The sequence below is a fragment of the Corvus hawaiiensis genome, chromosome 29, assembly GCF_020740725.1.
Source record: "Corvus hawaiiensis isolate bCorHaw1 chromosome 29, bCorHaw1.pri.cur, whole genome shotgun sequence".
NCBI lineage: Eukaryota > Metazoa > Chordata > Aves > Passeriformes > Corvidae > Corvus > Corvus hawaiiensis.
The window spans coordinates 3,382,011-3,402,680 of NC_063241.1; the positions used below are offsets into that span (position 1 = coordinate 3,382,011).

Here is a 20,670-nt window from a genome sequence, read left to right on the forward strand (position 1 = left end):
CTCCCTCCTTGCCCGCCCCATTGAACACGCGCGGCTTTCCTTCACACGCTGTCCACGCTCCGCAGCCGCTTCTCTGATTGGTCGGCGCTGCTGTAAACAAGGCAGTGGCAGCCAATGGGCGCGCTGATCACGCGAGCAGCACGCCTGGCCACGCGCCCTCGGCGTGGCGCCCCCGGCAGCAACAGGCGCGGGCGGGGGTGGGAGGGGTTCCCGAGCCTATAAAAGGCAGCGGCGGTAGGGGAGCTCGCAGACGGCTGAGGGCCCAGGGCAGGAGAGCGTGTGGGGATCCCTCAGCGCCTCAAAACAAAGCGTTCAGTCGCCCTTTTGCTCCGAACTCGCCTGATTCGGGCGGCTTTTGTTGCTCCACGGGGATAAAGCCCCGCTGCCGTTGTTTTGTGCGTCCCCGTGCTGCCCCAGCTATGGTGATGTTCAAGAAGGTGAAGAGCTTCATGGTGGCCTTCAGCGAGCCCGACAAGATCTACTGCAGCGGGGACAAGGTGGCTGGGCGTGTGGTGGTGGAGGTGGCCGAGGTGACCCGTGTCAGCGCCGTCAAGGTGTTGGCATGCGGCGTGGCCAGGGTGACCTGGGCCAAGGGCCCAGCCCAGTGCCGGCAGGAGATGGAGTACCTGCGTTTCGAGGACGTGCTGGCACTTGAGGAGCAGCCCACGGGTGAGGGCATGGGGCTGGAGGGGGGGCAACGGTTGCCTTAAACACCGGTTCATAACCCCAACCCAGCCCTGACCCAGGGCTTGGCCACATGGGGTGGGGCTGGATGGGGGCAGAGGGCTTGGGAGGGGACAAAGAGATAGAGGCACCCCTGGGATTGGCCACATGGGTGCTGTAGTGGGTCCCAGTGGAGCCCCTTGATCACCAACACAGAGTTGATGGAAGTCTGGAGTCTGGAAGAATGATCAAATCCAGCAAAACTTAGGAATATTGGAAGCTTTGGCCAAGTCAAGTCGAAGTTTGTGAGCTAAAGGACAAAATCAGAGCCTGGGGAGTTCCTGTGGTGTGTTTTGACACCAGAGGAGTTGGTAACATTGGTGGCACACTCAGGGAGGGTCACAGGATCACACCTTGGGGCTGGAGCAGGGAGATAAGAAGGAGCTGGAGGTGGGGTGGAGCCAGTGGGACACTGTGTTCTGCCCTGGAGGCTTGGGGTGTTGGTGAGGTGGAGGGAGCAGCACGGAGAGGACATGGGGTTCCTGGGGCAGGGACAGGTGTTACCCAACGCCCTCAGAACTGAGGATTGCCCTGGAGCTCCATCTGATGTTTCCCTCCCCTTTCCCTCCTGCAGATGAGGACGGGTCCGTCATCCTCAGGCCTGGGAACAAGTATGAGTACAAATTTGGCTTCGAGCTGCCCCAGGGGTGAGTATGAGGCAACACCTGCCTCTGGGGATGGAATTAAATTGGAAAATCCGTGTTTTGGCTCTGGAGTGACCCTCTGCATGTCTGTAGGCCACTGGGCACCACGTTCAAGGGGAAGTACGGCTCTGTGGATTACTGGGTGAAGGCGTCTCTGGAGCGTCCGGCCTGCCCCACACAGCAGGTCAAAAAACGCTTTGAGGTGATGGATCCTGTGGATGTGAACACCCCGGAATTGCTGGTGAGCCCTGAGTGGTCCAAAGGCTTGGGAGGAAAGCCCTCGGGGAGGGTCAGCCCAACCCTGTGGCATCCAAGCATCTTTAATCAGATCTGGGCTGAGCGGGATTAAGGGTGGGATTAAGGACTTCTGGATAATTCCAGAAATTGACACTGGCTGGGGTGGGTTCTGTACCCTAGGGGAATTTGAGGGTTGGTTGCAAAAAGGGAAGGAAGGGAGGAAGGAAGGGAGGAGGGTGGGAAGGACAGGATGGGGCCAGCGTGTGACCGTTCCCTCTCTCGGCAGTCTCCAGTTGCAGCCAAGAAGGAGAAAAAAGTGTCGTGTATGTTCATCCCAGATGGACGTGTGTCTGTCAGTGCCCAGATTGACAGGAAGGGCTTCTGTGAAGGTGAGGATTGCTGGGAACAGGGAACTGGGAGTGGGAGAACCAGTAAGGAAACTCCTGACATCCCTAACATCTGGGTCCTTTCCTTGGCAGGCGACGAGATCTGTATCAATGCAGACTTTGAGAACACCTGCTCACGCATCGTGGTGCCCAAGGCGGCCATCGTGGCCAAGCACACATACCTGGCCAATGGACAGACCAAGGTCTTCTCCCAGAAACTCTCCTGTGTTCGTGGCAATCACATAATCTCTGGCACCTCTGAATCCTGGCGTGGCAAAACCATCCGCGTGCGGAAGCTCAAACCCTCTATCCTGGGCTGCAACATCCTGCGTGTGGAGTATTTCCTGCAGGTGAGTGGGGAATCCCCTCATTCTCCTCCTAATCTTCCTCCTTATCATGGGTATCTTCAGCCCATCCCAACACCCCTAAATCCTGGCTCTCCTGCAGATCTACGTCAGCGTCCCAGGCTCCAAGAAAATCATCCTGGAGCTGCCGCTGGTCATTGGGAGTCGCTCGGGCATCGGGAGCCGCAGCTCCAGCATGGCCAGTCAGACGAGTTCTGAGATGAGCTGGGTGGACCTGAACCTCCCGGACGCTCCAGAGGGTGAGTGGAGTGGGATCCACAGGGTGGGATCACTGTGTGGGGACCCCGTCAGTGGCTTGGGGGCCGCGCATAGGTGAGCTCACTGATCTCTCCCTGCGTCCCCACAGCCCCTCCGTGCTACCTGGACATTGTTCCTGAGGATCACCGGCTGGAAAGCCCCACCACCCCACTCCTGGATGATCCCGATGGATTTGACAGCCCCATCTTCATGTACGCGCCCGAGTTCAAGTTCATGCCCCCCCCCACCTACACGGAGGTGAGCGCGGCACCAGCACGGGATGGGCCGGGTGGATCTGGGATCACCTGCCTGGATCCCTCACCCGCTTCCTGCTCCGTCGCCCAGGTGGATCCCTGTGTCGCCAACAACAACGTCCAGTGAGCACCACACCTGGTGGGTCGCTCCCGCTTTTCTGGACTCGGCTCCGTGTGCCACGCGCCTGCAGCGCGTCTGGCCCCATACACCTGCAGGGGAAGTGCTCCCGAGGAACTGCCACATTTCCGAGGAGCTGCTGCATTCTCGAGGAACCACTGTTCCAGGGCCATCCCGGGCACCAGAATCTTGTGGAAAACCCCGGCACTCTGAGCCAGCAGAGAATCCTCACGGACTGGGGCGGGGACGAGGCGGATCCAGCTGGAAGAGAGCTGGAAATGCTTGGCTGTCGTGGCAGTTGGGACACAGTGCCTGTCTTTGCCCTGTCACGACATGTGATGATAGGCAGGAGACTGTGGTTTTAACTAATTCCATCCTAATTCTGTAACTCTGGGTGCTGCTCTGGCTGCCCTCCGCTCCTGCCGAGGGAGGGGGACGCTGTGACATCATGAATCCGTCCTGTCGCGACACAAACCCGTTACCGCGACCGATGCCTTTTGTACTCTTCAGTTTTGTACATAGTATGGGGTGTTTGGGGGGGGAAGAAGCACAAAAATGCAAATTTTGTACCTTTTTATGGCCCCTGGGGGGCAAAATTTGTAATAAACGAGTGAAACGGTGCCTTTATCTTGTGTCCTTCTGGGGGGTGGGAAGATGGCAGAAACCCCCTTGGGGTGGGGACTGACCCTATTCTCCTATTTTCTGTTTTTACAGAGAGATAAAACAGGTCGGGGGCGGGGGGGGGGAGGGTGCAGTGTGGGGAAACTGAGGCAGGCAGGGGAGTATTCCTGCTGTCCCTGCCTTTTTCGGCACTGCTGCAGGAGCGCACCCCCCTGGCTAATTTTTGGGATGTGGGTGAAAGGTGCTGGCGTCAAAAAACAAGGCTGTGACTTTGGCTCTGCTTCTTCCCCTGTCTCCCACTTGGAGCCACCCCAAACCTGCTGTGCCTCCCCCGCTGGCCCCCCCAGCCTTATCCCCGTCCGTGCCTCAGTTTTCCTTCGGAGTTGGAGCCATTCCGGCTGCCGGCCAAGGAGGCAAAGGGTCACCCTACTCCGCGCCAGGGCTGGGCTGGGCCGAGAGGGCTGCGGGAAGGGGAGGGCACAGGCAGCCCAGGGCCTCCCCCAAAGTTACGGAGAAGTTGTCAGTCCCCTGCTGGAGACCCTACAATAACACTCCCCTGAAAGAGTTGATTTTCCCCTCTGGAAAATGCCCCCTTCCCACCCGCGGGAGCTGCACCCTGCACTCACCCTGCCCCCCCTCCCCAGTTTACAGCTCCAATTAAACTAATTAACGCCATAAACTTCCCCCACCATTCCTTTGCCCGGCCTTTGTGTCAGAGCAGCTGTGGAGCAGGATCCGCACAGATCTGGGAGTTCAGCCTGACCCTCCTTGGTTTTGGGGGTTCCCACAGACACCTGGAAAGAAGGGACAAAGAGGGAAACGGGGACAAAAAGGGGGGTGGCATGGGAGCAGCTGGAAGTCAACAACTACTGGAATGTTTGCGGCTTCAAACAGGAACTCGGGCCGGGGCGGGGGAGGGGGAAGAGGGGCCTATCATGTGAGGTTCATGTGAGCAGCCCCCGCCCCTGGCCCGGGGCACAAACACACCCCCCTCCGAGAAAAAACACTCCTTCCTCCTCAAAAAACGCACATTCCCCTTCCCCAAAACGCCTTCCCCCCCCCCCCAACGCCTTTATCCTCCCCAAAACACCGTCCCCCCCAAACGCCTTTATCCTCCCCAAAACACCTTCCCCCCCAAACGCCTTTATCCTCCCCAAAACACTTCCCCGCCCCCCCCCGCAAAAGGGCCATCTCTCCGCACCAAAAAAATGCCACTCCTCCCAAAAACCTTCCCCCCCCCAAATTCACCTTTCCTCACTCCAAAAACACGTCCCTGAAAAAAAGCCCCCTTCCCTCCCCCAAAATCTTTCCCCCTAAAACCCACGTTATTCAAAAAATACACCTTCCCCCTCAAAAAAAAACTTCCCCCACAATAAACCCAACCTTTCCTCCCTCAAAAATGCACCTTCCACCTAAACTATACCTTTCCCTTCCCAAAAATACATCTTCACCGAAAAAAAGATACTTTTCCCTTCCCAAAACCATACCTTTACTCCCAAAAAATCCACCTTTCCACCCAAAAAAACCCTTTAAAAAAAATAAACTTTTCTCCCCCAAAAAACCTTTATCTCCTGAAAACCACCTTCCCCTCCCCATAAAACCTTTTCTACCAAAATACCACTTTTCCTTCTTCAAAGAAACACGTTTTCCTCCTCAAAAAACAACCTTCCCCCCCCAAAAACCCCTTTCACCCCTTATAGTCCCTCTTTTCCCACCTGGTAACACCCTTATCCAACCCCCCCACGCGAAAAAGCACCCAGAGCTGAGCCAGAAATACCAAAATCCACTTTAATCCACGCAAAATTTGTTTAAGAAAAAGCACAAAAGTCAAAAAGCTGCTGTAAAACGGGGGGTGGGGGTGGTCAGAGGGAGGCCAGGGCACTTTTGGGGACTGCCCATCACCCCAAAAAGCGCGATTCCCCTCCCTCCGCTCCTCTCAGGAGGTCCCAAAATTGGAGGGTCCCACCCCACCCGCCGGGCCTGGACCACCGGCGCCACCTGGTGGTGATACGGAGGAGGACAGCGGACCCTGATGCCCCAAGGTGGGGTGACAGGGAACCCCAATGCCCCCGAGAAGTAAGAGAGTCTCTGCTTCCAGGTGGTGGGGTGAGGGGGTCCCCACTGTTGTGGTCTTCTCGGGGTCAGTACACTGCCTCGTCGCCATTATCATCACTGTCAGGGCCAAAGCTCTCCCCATTGTCAAAGTAGGACAGGACGTAGTCGGTCTCCTGTGGGGGGACACAGGGGGAACACGGTGGCACCTGGGGATGTCCCCACCCCACCAACCTCTCCAGGGTTCCCCGATTTCCACCTCTTCGTGCTCCTCCTCATCGTACTCCTCCTCCTCCTCCTCCTTCCCCTCTTCTTCCTCCTCCTTCTCCTCTTCCTCCTCTGATGTCACCTCCTCCTCCTTCTTCTCCAGGGTCTGAGTGGGTCAGGGGAGTGTTACCAGGGGGAGACACCCCAAAATGCAGCCAGTAGGGACACCCCCACCTTCACCTCGCTACCTCCAGCTTTTTAATAGTCTCTTCCTTGTCGAGCGCCACGTGTTGCTTAGGGACGAGAGGAGTGGTCCCTGGGGGGGGCACAGGGGACTGTCAGCGCCCGGGGGAAAAGAGGGGACACATGGGGTTGGGGCAGGAAGGGGTCACTCACTGCCTTTCCGTAGCCGCCGCACCCGGATCTTCAGTTCCCGTGGGAGCCGCCTCCAGTCTGGGGGGCAAAATGGGAGGTCGGTCAGCCCCTCAGTCAACCCCAAGTCCCCATGTCACCCTCAGGTCCCCTCTCATGTCTCCACACCTGGGTTCCAGTCGATGGCGCTGTCCACGGGGCTGGAGAGCTGGTACTTGTCTGAGTAGCGCTCAATGTCTGCAGGGGCAGCGGGGGGACTATGGGGGGACACTCTGGGGGGACTTAGGAGACACCCACCCCAGGAACACCTGTGGGACCCACATGGGGATGGTTGACGGCACAAGGTGGTGCAGCTGGGGGGAATAAAATGGGGGAGGGAGAAACAAAATTGGGGGGCTGGGAGGGGTCCCAAAGTGGTGGGGTGGGGGATGAGGGGGCTGAGAGTGCTGGAAAGGCCATAGAGCAGCAGGATGGAGGGGACAACGGGGATTGGGATAGGAAAATAACTTTTAAACCCATTCCCACCCCTCCTCCTCACAGGGGCATACAGGAGGGTTGGGATCCACACACACACACTCCCCCCCCCTCCGGTACCTCTGCGAGGTGCTCCCGGTTTGACGAAGTAGGGGAGCCCCCTCATCGCCCTGCGCAGCTCCTGCTTCAGGGCCAGCATGTACTCGCCCTCCTCGCCCCCGGGCAGGGGCGCGGCGCGGCGCTCCAGGGCCTGGGTCGGGGGGCACGGATGTGATGAGCATGTCTGTGCTCAGCCCTCGGGGGGGCCTCCGGACCCCCAGATCCTCGCAGGACTCACCGGGAAGAGGGGCGAGGGCTGCAGCGTGGGCGGGGGCAGCGCGTCCCCCTTCCCGATCCCCACGGCCTCCACGTTGAATGTCATCTGCCCCCGGCCCCGGCCGCGGCCCCGGCCCGCCATGCTGAGCCCCGGGGGCCGCTGGGGACAAGGAGGGCACGGTGACACCTCCATCCAGCTCTCCTCTACCCGGTCCCGGTGATACCCCACAGTTTCCCCCTCCCGTTGGCCCCCCAAGTCCCGTCCCCGTCCCTTCCCTCCTACCCGCGGTCCTGCTCCCCAACCCCGTTCCTCCCTCCGTCCAGTCACGGTGCCTCTCTCACTCACTTGATCCCGGTCCCGGTGCTCCCCCCAGGCCTGATAATCCCCCGTCCCGGCTCCCGGTCCCGGCGTTCCCCCACAGTCCCGGTTCCACCCCGTTCTCGGTCCCGGTGCTCCCCGGTGCCGGTTCTTTCCCCTCCCGAGAACCGGTCCCGGTCCTCATCCCAGCCGGTGTGTCCCCCTGGTTCCCGTTCCCGTACTCCCCGTCCCTGTCCCGGTATTCGGTCTTTGTGCACCACCCGGTCCCGATCTCCCCCCCCCCCCCCCAGTCTCGGTCCCCGTCCCCATCCCCAGCCCTGGGTCCTCCCTGTGGCCCTCCCGGTCTCAATGACCCCTCGCACCCCCGCTCCCGGTGCCGCTCGCACCCCCGCTCCCGGTGACCCCTCGCACCCCCGCTCCCGGTGCCGCTCGCACCCCCGCTCCCGGTGACCCCTCGCACCCCCGCTCCCGGTGACCCCTCACACCCCCGGTCCCAATGACCCCTCGCACCCCCGCTCCCGGTGCCCCCTCGCACCCCCGCTCCCGGTGACCCCTCGCACCCCCGCTCCCGGTGCCCGCGCCGATCCCACCCCGCGCAGGCGCAGTCGCTCCCCACGTGTCCGCGGCCGCCGCGCGGAGGGGGCGGTGCTTGGGCGCGAGCCCAAATCCGCGGATTGGCGGATCCGAGCGAGGGGCTTGGGCGCGAGCCCTGCGCTGATTGGCGGATCCGAGCGAGGGGCGGGGCCGAGGGAGGGATCAGGGCTTGCCGGGGCGGGGCCGGGGCGCGGGGTGGGAAACGGGGGTGAAAAGGGGCAAAAAAGGGGGATCAAAAGGTCCCTCGGGCCGCCACGCCCTGATCCCCCCAGCCCCTCTGCCCTGGGGTAGCTCAGCCTCCCGGTACTAGGGTCACCCTAGCCCCCAGCCCCGCTGTGCTGTGCCCCTCAGTCCCGCTGTCCCACGGCCTCCAGCCCTACTGTTTTCGAACCCCCAGGCCCGCTGCCCCCTGGCCTCCCCCAATCTCCGATGCTCCATGGCCCTCAGCCCCCCTACACGGCGACCCCCAGCCCCGCCGTACCATGGCCCTCAGTCCTGCTGGACTGTGACCCCCAGTTCCGCTGCCCCACGGGCCCCCCGACAGCCTCCTGTGCCCCCCAGCCCCTGGTTCTCCCCTCCTCACCCCCACGCAGGGACGGGCGCTGGATGTGCCGTGGGTGATTCATCCTGCTCCAGCCCCCCCCGCGCCGGCAGCTGCCAAAAATAGCGCTGCGGGAGGGGGGGGGGACCCTCCACATCACCTCCCACCCCCCCCCGCCTCACCGGCGGCCGGCCGGGATGGCGGCCATGGGTCGCTGTCCCCGACACCCCCATCCCTGGGGCCGTGGGAACCGGGACCCGGAGCGGAGAGACCCCACGCTCCTGTTGCCACGGTAAAATGGGGATGGAGAGGGGCTGGATGAGGGGGGGTCCCCGCTGTGGCGTGTCCCCACTGCGTGGGGGGTGACGGAGCGATCCCCAGGCCCGGGCTCGGGGGTGTCTCACTGAGGGGATTGAGGGGACGGGGAAGGCGGTGGATTCTCCCCCATTTTCCCAGCTGGTCGGAGCGGGATGAGCGGCCGTCGCCATGGGAACCGTCCAGGCAGGGATGGGGTGTGGACAGGGATCAGGGTACTGGCAGGGATGAGGGTACGGGCAGGGTGTAGGGTACAGGTAGGGATGGGGTTGCAGGCAGGGGAAGCAGGTGTGGCAAAGGGAGGAGGGCAGGAGGATGAGGAGGGGGTGCAGGAAGGGATTTGAAGAATGTGAGAGGAACTGCCGGCAGGGGCAGGTGGGTTTTGTGGGTGCAGGCAGGGTGGACATGGGTGAGGGACACAGGCTGGGGGACTTGGCCTCGCAGAAACCCTCCCTTACTGGGGAAACTGAGGCAGGGAATGGGGGTACCCCATCCTGGGGGACTCCAGGGTCTCACCCTGTGCCCATCCCGGGGGACTCGGGGGTTTCATCCCGCATCCTCTCCCCTTGCAGTGAGCGAGTGCCACCCCTGTCCCTGCACTCCGTCCTGTGAGCCCGGCCATGCCCAGCCCTGTCCGCCACCCTCCCAGCGCCGTGGTGCCACTGGGGTTCCCCATGATCCCAGCGGAGGGTTCGGCGCTGCTGCGCGCCGTATCCCAAGGGAAATTCCGCCTGACCCGGCTGCTGCTGGAGGGGGGAGCCTACATCAACGAAGGCAATGCCGCGGGCACGACGCCGCTGATGGCTGCGTGCCGTGCCGGCTATGCCGACCCGCCCGACCAGCCGCGGATGGTCCAGTACCTTCTGGAGAACGGCGCCGATCCCAACATTCCCGACAAATCCGGGAAGACGGCGCTCATGCACGCTTGCGCCGAGCGCGCCGGCCCAGCCGTGGCAGCCATCCTGCTGGCCCACGGCGCCGACCCCAGCGCCCGGGATTACGCGGGCGGCTCCGCGCTGGTTTACGCCCTGGAGCGCGGGGACCGGGAGACGCTGCAGGTGCTGCTGGACGCGTGCCGGGAGCGCGGCCGCGACGTCATCATCATCACCTCGGCCACGTCGCCCCGCGGTACCAAGACCACCCGGCAGTACCTGAACTCGCCCCCGTCGCCCGCCCTCTGCGCGTCCCCCTCCCAGGTGCAGGTGCGGGCAGCGGCGTCGCCGGGCGCCAGCGCGAGGGACGAGGAGCGCGACGTGTTCCGCTTCCCACCCGCGGCTCCAGGCGCCGCTCCAGAACCATCCCGGGCCGGGCCCAAGCGGCAGCTGAAGAGGCTCAACTCGGAGCCGTGGGGGCTGGTGGTGCCGGGGGTGGAGGGGATGTGGGGACACTCCGAGGGGACACAGGGAAGCCTGGAAGGGACACAGGGACCCCCAGAGGGAGCACGGAGAACCTTAGATGAGATACAGGGACCGCTGGAAGGGACACGGGGCCCCTCAGAAGGTTTGTGGGGTTCCCCTGAGGGGCCACGGGGGCCCCTGGAAGGGCCGTGGGCCCCCCCGGAGCGGCTGGCGGTGGGGCTGGAGGGGCTGCGGTTGCGCCCGCGCCGGCACAGCATGGAGGGACGCGATGTCTCAGGGCTGCCAGGGGTCACTGGGGCAGAACGGGTGCCCCTCGTCCCCCCCCCCGGCGCGTTGGGCCCCAGCCCCTGACCCTTCACGGGGTAAACCCCTGCGCCGGGACCCCCCCAATCCTGAGCTAGCCACCCCCGGGCCGCTCCGGCACCCGGCTGGGCTGCTGGAGCGCCGCGGCTCTGGAACGCTGCCCCTGGAGCCCCCCGGGCCGGGCAGGGCCGGGTTGCTCCCCCCGCTGCCCCCCCGAGCACTGTTCCGCCGGCATTCCATGCAGCCGGAGGCCCTGCGGCATCTCGGTGCCTTCTGCGGGGGGCTGGGTCCTGAGCCTGGCTCTTAGGCACCCCCCAGGGGTCTGGCGGCCCCCTCAAGCCCAGGACCCCTTTGGAAAGGCCTCACCCTGGCCGGTGACACCCTTTGCTCTGAACCCTACTGAGGGTCAACTCTTCCATCCCTCTCTCAGCACAAACTCTGCACGACCCCAAATTCGGGGAGCTGGTGGGTGCATCCCCAACTCCCCAGGCCCCCCCCCAGCATCTTCCTCCTGCTCCTGCCTCGTCCTCCTGGCAGCTTTTTCCCCCAGACCCGTGGCTGGGGGTCCCCAGGGTCTGGCAATAAAGGCCCCAGTGTACCTCAGTGGCTCTGAGTGGGGGGGTGGGCACATCTGTGGCACTGGGGACAGAAGAGGACAGCTGGGGGCACAGCTGGATGCTGGCACAGCCAGACGCCAGCACATCTGAGCACAGAGACCCCACTGGGTCCTACCAAGCTGCGCAGCTGTTGCTTCCCAATGCCAGTTTTAAGGGGAAAAAAATGGTTTTCCAAGACCTCAGTTATTCTACTGCCAGGCTGGGAGGGATCCCTTGGGGATCCAGCAGCCTGGACGAGGAGGGATTTTTAGGGAAGGGGGCATGGGAGGGGCTGGGGATCTTTAATGAAGGACAAAGAACAAGAAGACAAATTTAGACAAAATCTTGTTATTTAACAGAAAACAAGGAATTCCTGGTTGGATAAATACCATGGGAGGTTTAGGAACCATTTGCCTGGGGCATGGAAAAATCTCCTGGGATGTACTGGGATGGAGGGACTGGGAGGGATCCCCCCAAACCTGAGGGAAACCCCCCCAACCCTCAGAGACTGCTGCTTCCCTCATATTTGTCCTTTCAAAACAATAAAATCCCATAAAACCCCAATTTCCCCAGGGATGGAGCTGTTTTGGCTCCTCAGGGCTGTGTACAAAGCCCAGTTTTCCCAGTTTCCCCAAGTTTGGACTCAGAACACAAATGGGAAGTCTGGATCCATCATCGGCGGCGCCGGTCCGGACTGCGGCTCCGCCGGCGCCCGCCCCTGTAAAACAGGGAAGAGGTGGGGAAGGGAAAGAGGAAAAGAGGAAAGGGGAAAAGGGGGTGAAGGAAAAGGAGGTAAGGGAAAAGAGGATAAGGGAAAGGGGAAAGGAAAAAAAGGAGGAGGAAAAGGGGAGGAAAGACGGCAAAAAGGGGGCAGAAAATGGGGGAAAGGAGAGGGAAGGAAGGAGTCTACGAGAAGTGCATTTTGGGGTGTTCATCCCTACTTTAACCCCACCACCCTCATGACAGGGCATGGAATGCCCCCATTCCCCTAGCTGAGGGTTCCATGCTCCCACAGGTCCCCTCCCATTCCCAGCTCCTAGAATTCCCAGGAACTCCCTCACCTCCGCTTGCCCTTGGGGGGTCCCCTGACGAAGCACCAGTCCACGCTGACCGGCTGCCCCATGAGCTCCTGCCCGTTGAGCCCCTCCATGGCCGCCTGCGCCTCCTTGTATGTCTCGTACTCCACCAGCGTGTAGCCCTGGGATGGGATTGGATTGGGAATGGGATTGGGAATAAGCCCGGACACCAGGGGAACTCCCAGCTCAGGTTTGGGATGCATGGACCCCCTGACACCCCGGGTTTGGGAATGGGAACGAGCCTGGGCACTGCGGGAACCTCCAGCTCACCCTGAGACCAGGACCAGGAATGGGAATGACCCCAGGCACTAGGGGAATCCAGCTCACAGCCCCACCCCCTCATTTTAGTTTTGGGATGCAGAGACCTCCCAATAAGTCAATTTTGAGGTGCAGGGGCCGCCATGACCCCCAGAATTGGCTTAGTTTTTGGATGCATCCATTGCACCTCCCAGCCCACAGCCTCCCCCAAGCTGTGATGGAGCCCAGGGGTTCCCCACGAGCCCCCCCCCCTCCACCTTGAGGTATCCCGTGCGCCGGTCCAGGTTCAGGTGGATGTTCTTGATCTCGCCAAATTCGGCAAATCGGTCATGCACGTCCTCCTCTGTGGCCTCCTCGTGCACCCCTGTCACAAACAGGATCCAGCCCTCCACGGCTGGGCAGGAACAGGGGGGTCACAGAGCTGGGAACAGAGCTTTCCCCCCCAAAATCCCTTGTCTTGGGGAGGGGACATGGATCCCCCAAGGCTGAGATTTGGGGGTTGACCCAAAAGTGATCCTGGGAAGGTGGGGAAGAATTATCCCAGCATGGCCCCAATTCCTTCTCCTTCCCATGGGGGGTCCCCAGGAAAGGGTCTGTCACTCAGAATCACTCCTTTTTCACAGCTAGGAAAGGGAGATGGAGGCCCAGAGTCTATAAATCCTGGGTGAGGTTGGGGAAAGCTCATCCCAGCAGGGCTCAGCCCCAATCCAGAGCCCAGGACACCCCTCCCCCCACCCTCATTCCCCCTCCCTTCCATGGGGAAAGTGCCCCTGGCGACACTTGGAGGCCGTGGGGTTCTCAGGAAGGAGCTGCTCCCCCGAATTCCCCCATTTCCACCCTTGGGAAGGGGATATGGAGCTGGGGTTTGCCCTAAAATAAATCCTGGGAATGAGGGAGGGGAAGGGAGCCCTGGCCCTGAGCTACAGAGCCCTCATGAACCCCTCCAGGTCCCCAGTGTCCCCCCTCACATCTCTGTGGCCCTGGCTCGTCCCCGTCCTGCTCGACGCTGTCGTAATCTTCGCGCACTCGAGCGCGGGATCCTTCCTCTGGAAAGGAGAGAAAAATGGGGGAAGAGCAGGGTCCCCGACCGGCAGGGTCACCCAGCCCCTCCCAGAGCACCAGGGAAGGGGTTTGGGGGTGTTTTGGGGCCTCACCTGAGCCGAAGCCACGGCCCTTCCGCTTCTTGGCCTTTTCCTTCAGCTTGTGGATGCTCTCTGGTGGGGTGGGAATTGCAGGGAGGGACCAGGATCATGGAGTCAGCAGGAGCAGGGGCCCCCCGGATGGACAGGGACCCCCGAACCTGGCTGGGAAGTGTCCCCCTGGGCTAGGAAGGATGTCTCTGGGTCGGGAAAGACCCACCTGGGCTGGGCAGGGCCCCCTGGTACAGGCAGGGACACCCCCGGGAAAGACAGGACAGTCTCCCCATAATGGGAATGACCTCCCCTGGGCCGGACAGGACCCCCAGAGTCCCCCCGGGCAGGAATCATCCCATGAGTCGCGAATGACCCCTTTCGGATAGGCAGGATCCATCTCCCATGCTGGGAATGACCCCCTGAGCCGGGAATGACCCCCCATCGCCGAGCAGGAGCCCCCTGGGAACGACAGGAACCCCCACCCCAGGCCGGGAATAACCCGCCCCGGGCCGGGGCTGCCCGTGAGGCCGACGGGGTTTGGGGGCGCGGCCAGAGGCGGCGAGAGCGGTTTCGCTGAGCCGGGGCCGGGCCGGATCGGTCTTCGGGGCCGCTCTGGGCCGGACGGTATCGCCCCAGCCCCGCGCTCACCGTCCCCATCCTCGTCCATAGCGAAATCCTCTCCGCCCGCCTCATGAAGATCCAGCACGTCCGCCATCTTGCCCAGTGTACTGGGGCACGCCGGGAACGCGCCGGAAGGGCCGCCATAGTGGGAGGGTGTGTGGCGGAAGCACCGGCGCGGCCATATTGGGGAGGGTGTGTGGCGGAAGCACCGGCGCGGCCATATTGGGGAGGGTGTGTGGCGGAAGCACCGGCGCGGCCATATTGGGGAGGGTGTGTGGCGGAAGCACCGGCGCGGCCATATTGGGGAGGGTGTGTGGCGGAAGTACCGGCGCGGCCATATTGGGGGGGTGTGTGGCGGAAGCACCGGCGCGGCCATATTGGGGAGGGTGTGTGGCGGAAACGCGTGCGCCACCATGTTGGGGAGGGCGCCTGGCGGAAGCGCCCGTTCAGACATGCTGGGAGGGTCACGACGTCTTGCCGCCATACTGAGAAGGTCGGGATGCTTCTCTTGTCCCCGGGGATTTTGAACCCCGCAGAGGCGGCTCAGAGCGGTTTTTGGGCACGACTGGCCCCACAAAATGAGCAAGAGCACCAAAGTTAAGCAAAATCGCTGGTTTTATTGTACAAAATCCACACCAGTGTCTATCCCGCCGGATTCCCGTTAATTTCACTGCCTCCACAAGGAGCACAACTTTTTCCATACTGAGAAAACTTGAATTTGTTCATTTTACACCTTCCAAGGGGATCTGGAGCCTCCAAATCGGCGCCCCAATCCCACAAGCAATGGAATATCCGGTTTCTTCCCTTTTCTTTTTCTTTCTTTTCTTCCACAGGGATAGAAACCCCCAAATCCTCCCCGATCTCTTCACCCGGAGCCTAAGGACGCCACTGGAAGTGCTGGGAGGAGCTTCAGGGATTCCCTCACGTGCGGAATCAGGGGAATAAATTGCGGGACTAACTCCACGTTATTCCCAAATCCAAATTTTCCAATATTTCAGGAAAATGACACTCCACAACTCCTCATCCCTTTTAAATCCCATTTCCAGCGACATCAAATGTTAATAGTGTTATAGAAAGTATAAAAAATATATAAACCCCCAACATAGTCTCGTTAGGATGCGGATATAAAAGTGGGGTACCTACAGATAATGGAATTATTCCAATATTATCCTAAAACAATGGTTATTGCTGGAATATCCTGCGGTCAGGCAGAGGGAAGAAGCAGGGTAGAATAGTGGAATCTGAAGGGTTTAAGAGGATAAGAAGTGGGAAAAGCTCTAAGCTGGGGTGAAGAAGGAATTCTGTCTTGGGATTATAGTTTGTATTTCCAGTCTGCTAGGGAAAAGGGGAGTAAGATGGAAATTTCCATGGATAAACGGACATTTTCCTGGGGGAACTTGGAGCTGTTTGAACAATTCCATGTCGTAAAAGAGGTTTTTAAAGCTAAATATAGTCTAAATTCCATATGGATACAAGAGGGAATGATTAGTGCAAATCCCTCCCTCATTCCCAAACTCTCCAAGACTTTTCCAACCTTCCATGAAAAGGCCAATGCTGATGTTTGGTCACAGACAGGGCAATTCCAGGGGGAGCTGCAGATCGTGCTGTGCTTGGGACTGGAATGCTGTGGGCTGATCCCAGATTTAACTCCAAACCCCAGTTTTCACTCCCTTTGGATATTGCACACGTTGGCATCCACTGAGATTTAATTAAGGAGCTCATCAAGGAGGTTCAGTTGATCCCTTTCTGCTATAGGACAGAGGGGGTGCCAGGCATTGGGTCCAAAGGACTTTTCCAGAGGAAACACTGGATTCCATGGAATCCTGCCTGCTCCAGTACCAATGGAGTCCGGAGAGGACAAAAACTGTGGTTGGAACCCCAAAAATAAGGGACAGAAAAAATTCTGCAGGGAATGAGGAATTCCCAGGGAATAAAAACTTCCCTAGGGAACAAGGGGTTCTCAAAGGAATAAGACATTCTCCAGGGAATGAGAAGACTGAGGAGCAGCTCTAAAAGCCAGGATGAAACTGCTAAAATCCATTCTGGAGCTTTTTCCCTAAATTTCTTTCAAATGTGCAAACGGGCTGGGATTCAGGAAAGGGTGTCAGGAGCACCAGGAGGGATCCCGGGGCAGGATCCTGGGGTTCAGCAGCCAGAGGAGTGCGCCGAGCCCAGCTGGCCAGCCGCCAGCAGCAGGATGTCCTTCTTCTCCTTATGGAATCGCAGCTCCTTCCCGGCCAGCCGGGCCTCATCCAGCTCCCGCTCTGTGGCCGCCAGCTCCCGGGAAAGGGCACCCGGAATGCTCTGCTCCCGGTTCACCCAGTCCAGGGCCATCTGGTTCCGGATGTCATCGTCCAGAGCACGGTGGGAATAGTGAGCCAGGACTTCCTGGTGGGAATGGGATGCAGGGGGAAGCTTAGGAATGGGAAGGAGCAGCGGGATCGAGGTGGCCCCTGAGCAGTCCTGGACTCACCTGGCGCGAGCACTGACGCTCCCGCATGGCCTTCAGGCTCCCGTTCCAGTGCAACAGCTGGAAAACCGTCATCAGCTCCTGGGATGGCAAGAGGGAGGCAGGATGAGAGCAGATACAGGACCGGGATCACAGAATCATGGGGTGGGGCGGGGCAGGAGGGACCTTGTGAGTCACATGGAGCCCAAGAGGGACACCGGACACCTGCCTGGGTGGCTCTGAGCCCCTTCTAACTCGGCCTGGAGCACTTCCAGAGATGGGGCAGCTTCCCTGGACATGGATTCAGCCGCAGGCACCACCAGCACCAGGACACTGGGGCAAAATTCCCTGATTAATGTGGACTACAATGGAGACAGAGCCTCCAATGCTCCCTGTGTCCTGGGAATTCTGGGATTCTCCTCTCCAAGCTGAACCACCGGCAGCACCAGGGACAATTCCAGTTTTCCAGTGATTTCTCCCTCCAGGCCACACAAATTCTGCCTAAAAACTGGGACCTGTCAGGCTTCCCAAACCCAGATGGAGCTGGGAATCTCCATCCCAGAGTCTCCATCTGTAAACAGGGCCCCGAACATAAACACCTCCTGCCCCGGAGCATTCCCATACCAGGGAAAGGAGCCAATAGAGGGGTTGGAAAAGTACAGAATCCCAAACACAGCCACATTCCAAAGCTGGATCCAAACCCTGGAGCAGTGTCACGGCCAGATTTCTCCTCTAATGAAAATCCAGCTCTGGTGATGTGTGCTCCAGAATCATTCCCAGTCCCTACCCAAGGCCAAGTTGAGATTAAAAGGATTCAGGAATCCCAAGGAACTACTGGAACAACATCCTGCGATGGACAGGGAGGTCCAAACTTGATTTCCCTGGCTCTGCTCCCAGCTGTTTCTTTGGAAAGGCTGGAATAAACCCCAAAGGACTCTCCATTCCCAGTTGTTCTCCTAATCCTGATCCATGTTCCAGCACCTTCCCTTGGCAGCTCAGACTTCCCATTGTCCAGATGTTCTTCCCAGCCACATTCCCACATTCCAATGGGATACAAGGATATCCCTGTGGTTTGGGGCAGTGTCATGACACCACTGACTCCCAATTCCAAAATCAAAGTCTCTTTGGAGGAAAGATCTTCCCACTTTCCTTGTGAGAGCTCTTGCTTCCCTGTTTTCAGGGGGAGATGAATCCCACTAATTAACTGGACTGCTGCAATTACGACATTTGGAGGTGCCACCTGGAAATATCAAAGTGGGATATTTCCCTGACACTGAGAAACCCAATCCCAAGGACTTTGCTGCACCTGGAAGTACCCCAAATCCGACCAGAATTAGAAGGAAACCCTGAGTTCATTTTCTATAGAAAAGACTAAAAATGCAGCTGGGAGATCAACCCAAATATCCCTTAACCAAATCAGGAATGGCACCTGGGTAGATCAGGAACAGTAGCTGCAAAAATTGGAAACAGTACCTGGAACTCCAGCATGGATTTTCCCTTGTTGGACTCCAGCATGAAGCGGAAGGCCCCGATCCCAGTGTTGGGATTATCCGCCTCCTCTCGATTGCCCTGCAGAGACATTCCAGACAGGAGCTGCCATTCCCACTGGACCTGCTCCCGCTACACTATCCCCACTCCTGGAATTCCCAGAGGAGAGCCTGATGCCAGCACAGGCTGACTTATCCAGCTAATCCAGCTGCGACCGCATGGCATGGGCCACTCTGGCACTCCCTGGACAAATTTGGGACAGCACCTGGATACATTTGGCTCTCCTGGAGCAATGAATCCCCTGGGAACAGGATTTTTCCTGCACTGATTCCAAGGCTCTCACAACATCCTGGAGCCCACAGAGCACTGTGGGCCGCATGGCAAGAATTCCCTCCGACATAATCAGAGCAGGAAAATGAGAGTGCAAAGCTCCCCGTGATAGAAACTAAAATTCCTGGAAAATCTTTGCTTTAAGGAAAACTAGGATGTGACAACCCAGTCACGGAAGGGCCAGGAAAATCCACACCTCAGCCTCGTTATTCCACCCTGGAATGCAGCACAAAGAGTAGAAGAATGGGAATTAAGCTACACTTAAAATCTTAATACTCCATCAACCCCCCCCTCCCACCAAGGAGTTCTAATCCCCTGATTTGAGGTTTTTCCCAGGATTTTTCATCCCCATCCTCACGTTGAAGGATGCCAGGGCCTCGGAGACACTCTTCTCGATGAAGTCGTCAGTGATCCGGCGGGAAGGGTGCTCGTTGAACACGGAATTCATCAGCGCAATCTTGGCCGCGCTGCGGCGCGCCTCAGCCTTAGTGGGACAGAACTGGGGACACACAGCCACCGTCGGGACATTCCCAGGATCCCGACAGCCCGTGGATCACCAGGAATGGGAATTGAGTGGGGGTGGAATTAGGAAGTTGCACTCCCAGAATCAAAAGAGGTTCAGAACCTCCCATTGCACTGTCAATTAATTAATTACCTCATACCCAAACCATTCCCAAATTCCCCCCAAAGACCAGGATTTTGGGATGGGATGACTCTGTGGCTGCTGGAATTGTTTCCTTTGGATCTATTTCCCCAGCCAAGAGGAAGGGCAGGAAGGAATCTGGAACGCAGCCAGGACTTGATGGGACATTGGGACTTTAATCTCTTTGGTGAGGGATTTGGGTCAGGAGTTTTCCCAGGAGGGGTAAAGGGATGGATTCCTCCAGTGGCACCCTGCCCACAGCACAGGGTTGGAATTGGATGGTGTTTAAGGTTCCCTCCAACCCAAGCCATTCCAGGACGCCATGATCCAATGTTCTGATTTGATTTCCAGAGTCTTTTGGCATCTGGAGAAGAGGTTTTGGGACAAATCCTGAGCCCTGGCACAGGAATATTCCTCTGCCAGTTTATCCCCCTGCCTAATCCTGGGAAGGAAAAGGAAGGATTGAATCCTGGGAGGGAGAAGAAAGGATCAGATCCAGCCAATCCAACAGTTTTCCCTGATATCCCATCTCCTACTTCAGCACTAAGGTGTAGGTGACCAGGATAGGGAATAAAGGACACAAAAAGTACCACAATCCACAGACAAATCTTCCCAGATAGGGATCTGGTAGGGATTTACAGGCCAGGAGCAACTTGCAATTAAATTTCCTTGGAACTAAAGATGTTTAGAGCCAGACCCAGGGGCTGGAATCGGCAGGAGAACGCCTGCGCAGGGAGGAGATATTTGGGAAACGATTCCGGTGGGGGCCCAGGCGAGGCATTCCCGGGGTCGGGATCGTACCTGGAAGCTGCCGAAGCAGCTGCCCCCGGGCAGGGTGACATAGCAGACGTAGGGGGGGCTGGCGGCCGGGACCATCTCGTAGAGTACCAGGGCGCCGTTGCGCAGCTCGGCCCCGCGCGATTGCTTCATCTGCCAGAATTCCTGCAGCGCCTCCACCACGTTCACTGCCGGACACAGCCGGGAGAACCAGCCGGGCAGAACCCCCCGGGATTGGCATGGCAGCGTGGAAATGGGGCACGGAAAAAAGGGAAAGGGGCAAGGGGGGAAGGAGAAGGGGGTGAGGAAGGAAGGAAATGGGGCATGGAAATAAGGAAGAGTGAAAAAAGGGAATAAGGGAAAATCTTATTCCCCCCCCCCTCCCCCCCCCCCCCAGCTGTCCGTCGGCATCGCCTGTTCGCCCCCGGTCCCGCTCACCGCGGCCGTAGCCCTGCGTGTGTTTGGCGAAGCTCCGCACCACGGCCTCCACCGCCTCCCGCAGCACCGCGGGCGGCCCGGGCACGGCCCCGGCCCCGGCCCCGGTCCCGGGGGGCGCGGGGGGCCCCTGCAGACCCAGCGGGGGCGGCGGCGGCGGCAGCCCCAGCCCCGGCCCCAGCCCCGACCCCGTTCCCGCTGCCGGTCCGAGCCCTGCAGGGGCTCCGGTGAGGCCGGGCCGGGCCCCGCGGGGCCCCGCGCCCACCCCGGGCTGCAGCCGCTGCGCCCGCACCGCCTCCATAGCCGCGCTCCCTCCCCAGCGCCGCGCTGTCAATCAGCGCCGCTCCGCGCCCAGCTGCCCAATAGAAGCGCCGGTTCGGCGAGGGGGCGGAGCAGAGAGAAGCAGCGAGCCAATCACAACGCGGTGCG

General features: G+C 59.9%; 5 protein-coding genes across 9 annotated transcripts; 2 read left to right on the plus strand and 3 right to left on the minus strand.

Moving 5' to 3' along the window:
* The first annotated feature begins 235 nt into the window (after window positions 1–235).
* Window positions 236–3,584, plus strand: LOC125318377 (thioredoxin interacting protein). Of its 2 annotated transcripts, XM_048289016.1 has the most exons (8): window positions 236–669; window positions 1,298–1,370; window positions 1,461–1,608; window positions 1,891–1,993; window positions 2,084–2,340; window positions 2,438–2,594; window positions 2,702–2,850; window positions 2,938–3,584. In XM_048289016.1, the coding sequence occupies exons 1-8, from the start codon at window positions 420–422 to the stop codon at window positions 2,971–2,973; spliced, it is 1,173 nt and encodes a 390-aa protein (XP_048144973.1). In that variant the 5' UTR covers window positions 236–419; the 3' UTR covers window positions 2,974–3,584. The 2 variants fall into 2 exon arrangements, with proteins under 2 accessions (XP_048144973.1, XP_048144972.1); XM_048289015.1 differs by having other exon boundaries at window positions 2,702–3,584.
* A 1,775-nt stretch (window positions 3,585–5,359) lies between these two features.
* POLR3GL (RNA polymerase III subunit GL) lies at window positions 5,360–7,943 on the minus strand. Of its 4 annotated transcripts, none has more exons than XM_048288789.1 (8): window positions 7,885–7,943; window positions 7,028–7,165; window positions 6,811–6,940; window positions 6,385–6,453; window positions 6,241–6,297; window positions 6,093–6,160; window positions 5,897–6,010; window positions 5,360–5,813 (listed from the first exon to the last, which is right to left on the minus strand). In XM_048288789.1, exons 2-8 carry the CDS (start codon window positions 7,145–7,147, stop codon window positions 5,727–5,729), a joined length of 645 nt encoding a protein of 214 aa, XP_048144746.1. In that variant the 5' UTR covers window positions 7,148–7,165; window positions 7,885–7,943; the 3' UTR covers window positions 5,360–5,726. The 4 variants fall into 4 exon arrangements, with proteins under 4 accessions (XP_048144746.1, XP_048144745.1, XP_048144744.1 ...); XM_048288788.1 differs by lacking the exon at window positions 7,885–7,943 and adding an exon at window positions 7,860–7,875; XM_048288787.1 differs by lacking the exon at window positions 7,885–7,943 and adding an exon at window positions 7,736–7,753.
* Window positions 7,944–8,129: 186 nt separating this feature from the next.
* On the plus strand, window positions 8,130–11,038 carry ANKRD34A (ankyrin repeat domain 34A). The gene is given in 5 exon segments (XM_048288784.1): window positions 8,130–8,452; window positions 8,454–8,486; window positions 8,488–8,751; window positions 9,347–10,462; window positions 10,464–11,038. Coding segments are annotated over 5 exon segments (1,797 nt in total). The 5' UTR covers window positions 8,130–8,347; the 3' UTR covers window positions 10,743–11,038.
* Window positions 11,039–11,359: 321 nt separating this feature from the next.
* RBM8A (RNA binding motif protein 8A) lies at window positions 11,360–14,250 on the minus strand. The gene is made up of 6 exons (XM_048288790.1): window positions 14,147–14,250; window positions 13,520–13,579; window positions 13,334–13,411; window positions 12,623–12,759; window positions 12,093–12,229; window positions 11,360–11,749 (listed from the first exon to the last, which is right to left on the minus strand). Exons 1-6 carry the CDS (start codon window positions 14,211–14,213, stop codon window positions 11,704–11,706), a joined length of 525 nt encoding a protein of 174 aa, XP_048144747.1. The 5' UTR covers window positions 14,214–14,250; the 3' UTR covers window positions 11,360–11,703.
* Window positions 14,251–14,716: 466 nt separating this feature from the next.
* On the minus strand, window positions 14,717–20,566 carry LIX1L (limb and CNS expressed 1 like). The gene is made up of 6 exons (XM_048288785.1): window positions 20,245–20,566; window positions 19,831–19,994; window positions 18,745–18,885; window positions 18,042–18,137; window positions 16,593–16,670; window positions 14,717–16,507 (listed from the first exon to the last, which is right to left on the minus strand). The coding sequence occupies exons 1-6, from the start codon at window positions 20,540–20,542 to the stop codon at window positions 16,265–16,267; spliced, it is 1,020 nt and encodes a 339-aa protein (XP_048144742.1). The 5' UTR covers window positions 20,543–20,566; the 3' UTR covers window positions 14,717–16,264.
* Window positions 20,567–20,670: the final 104 nt, after the last annotated feature.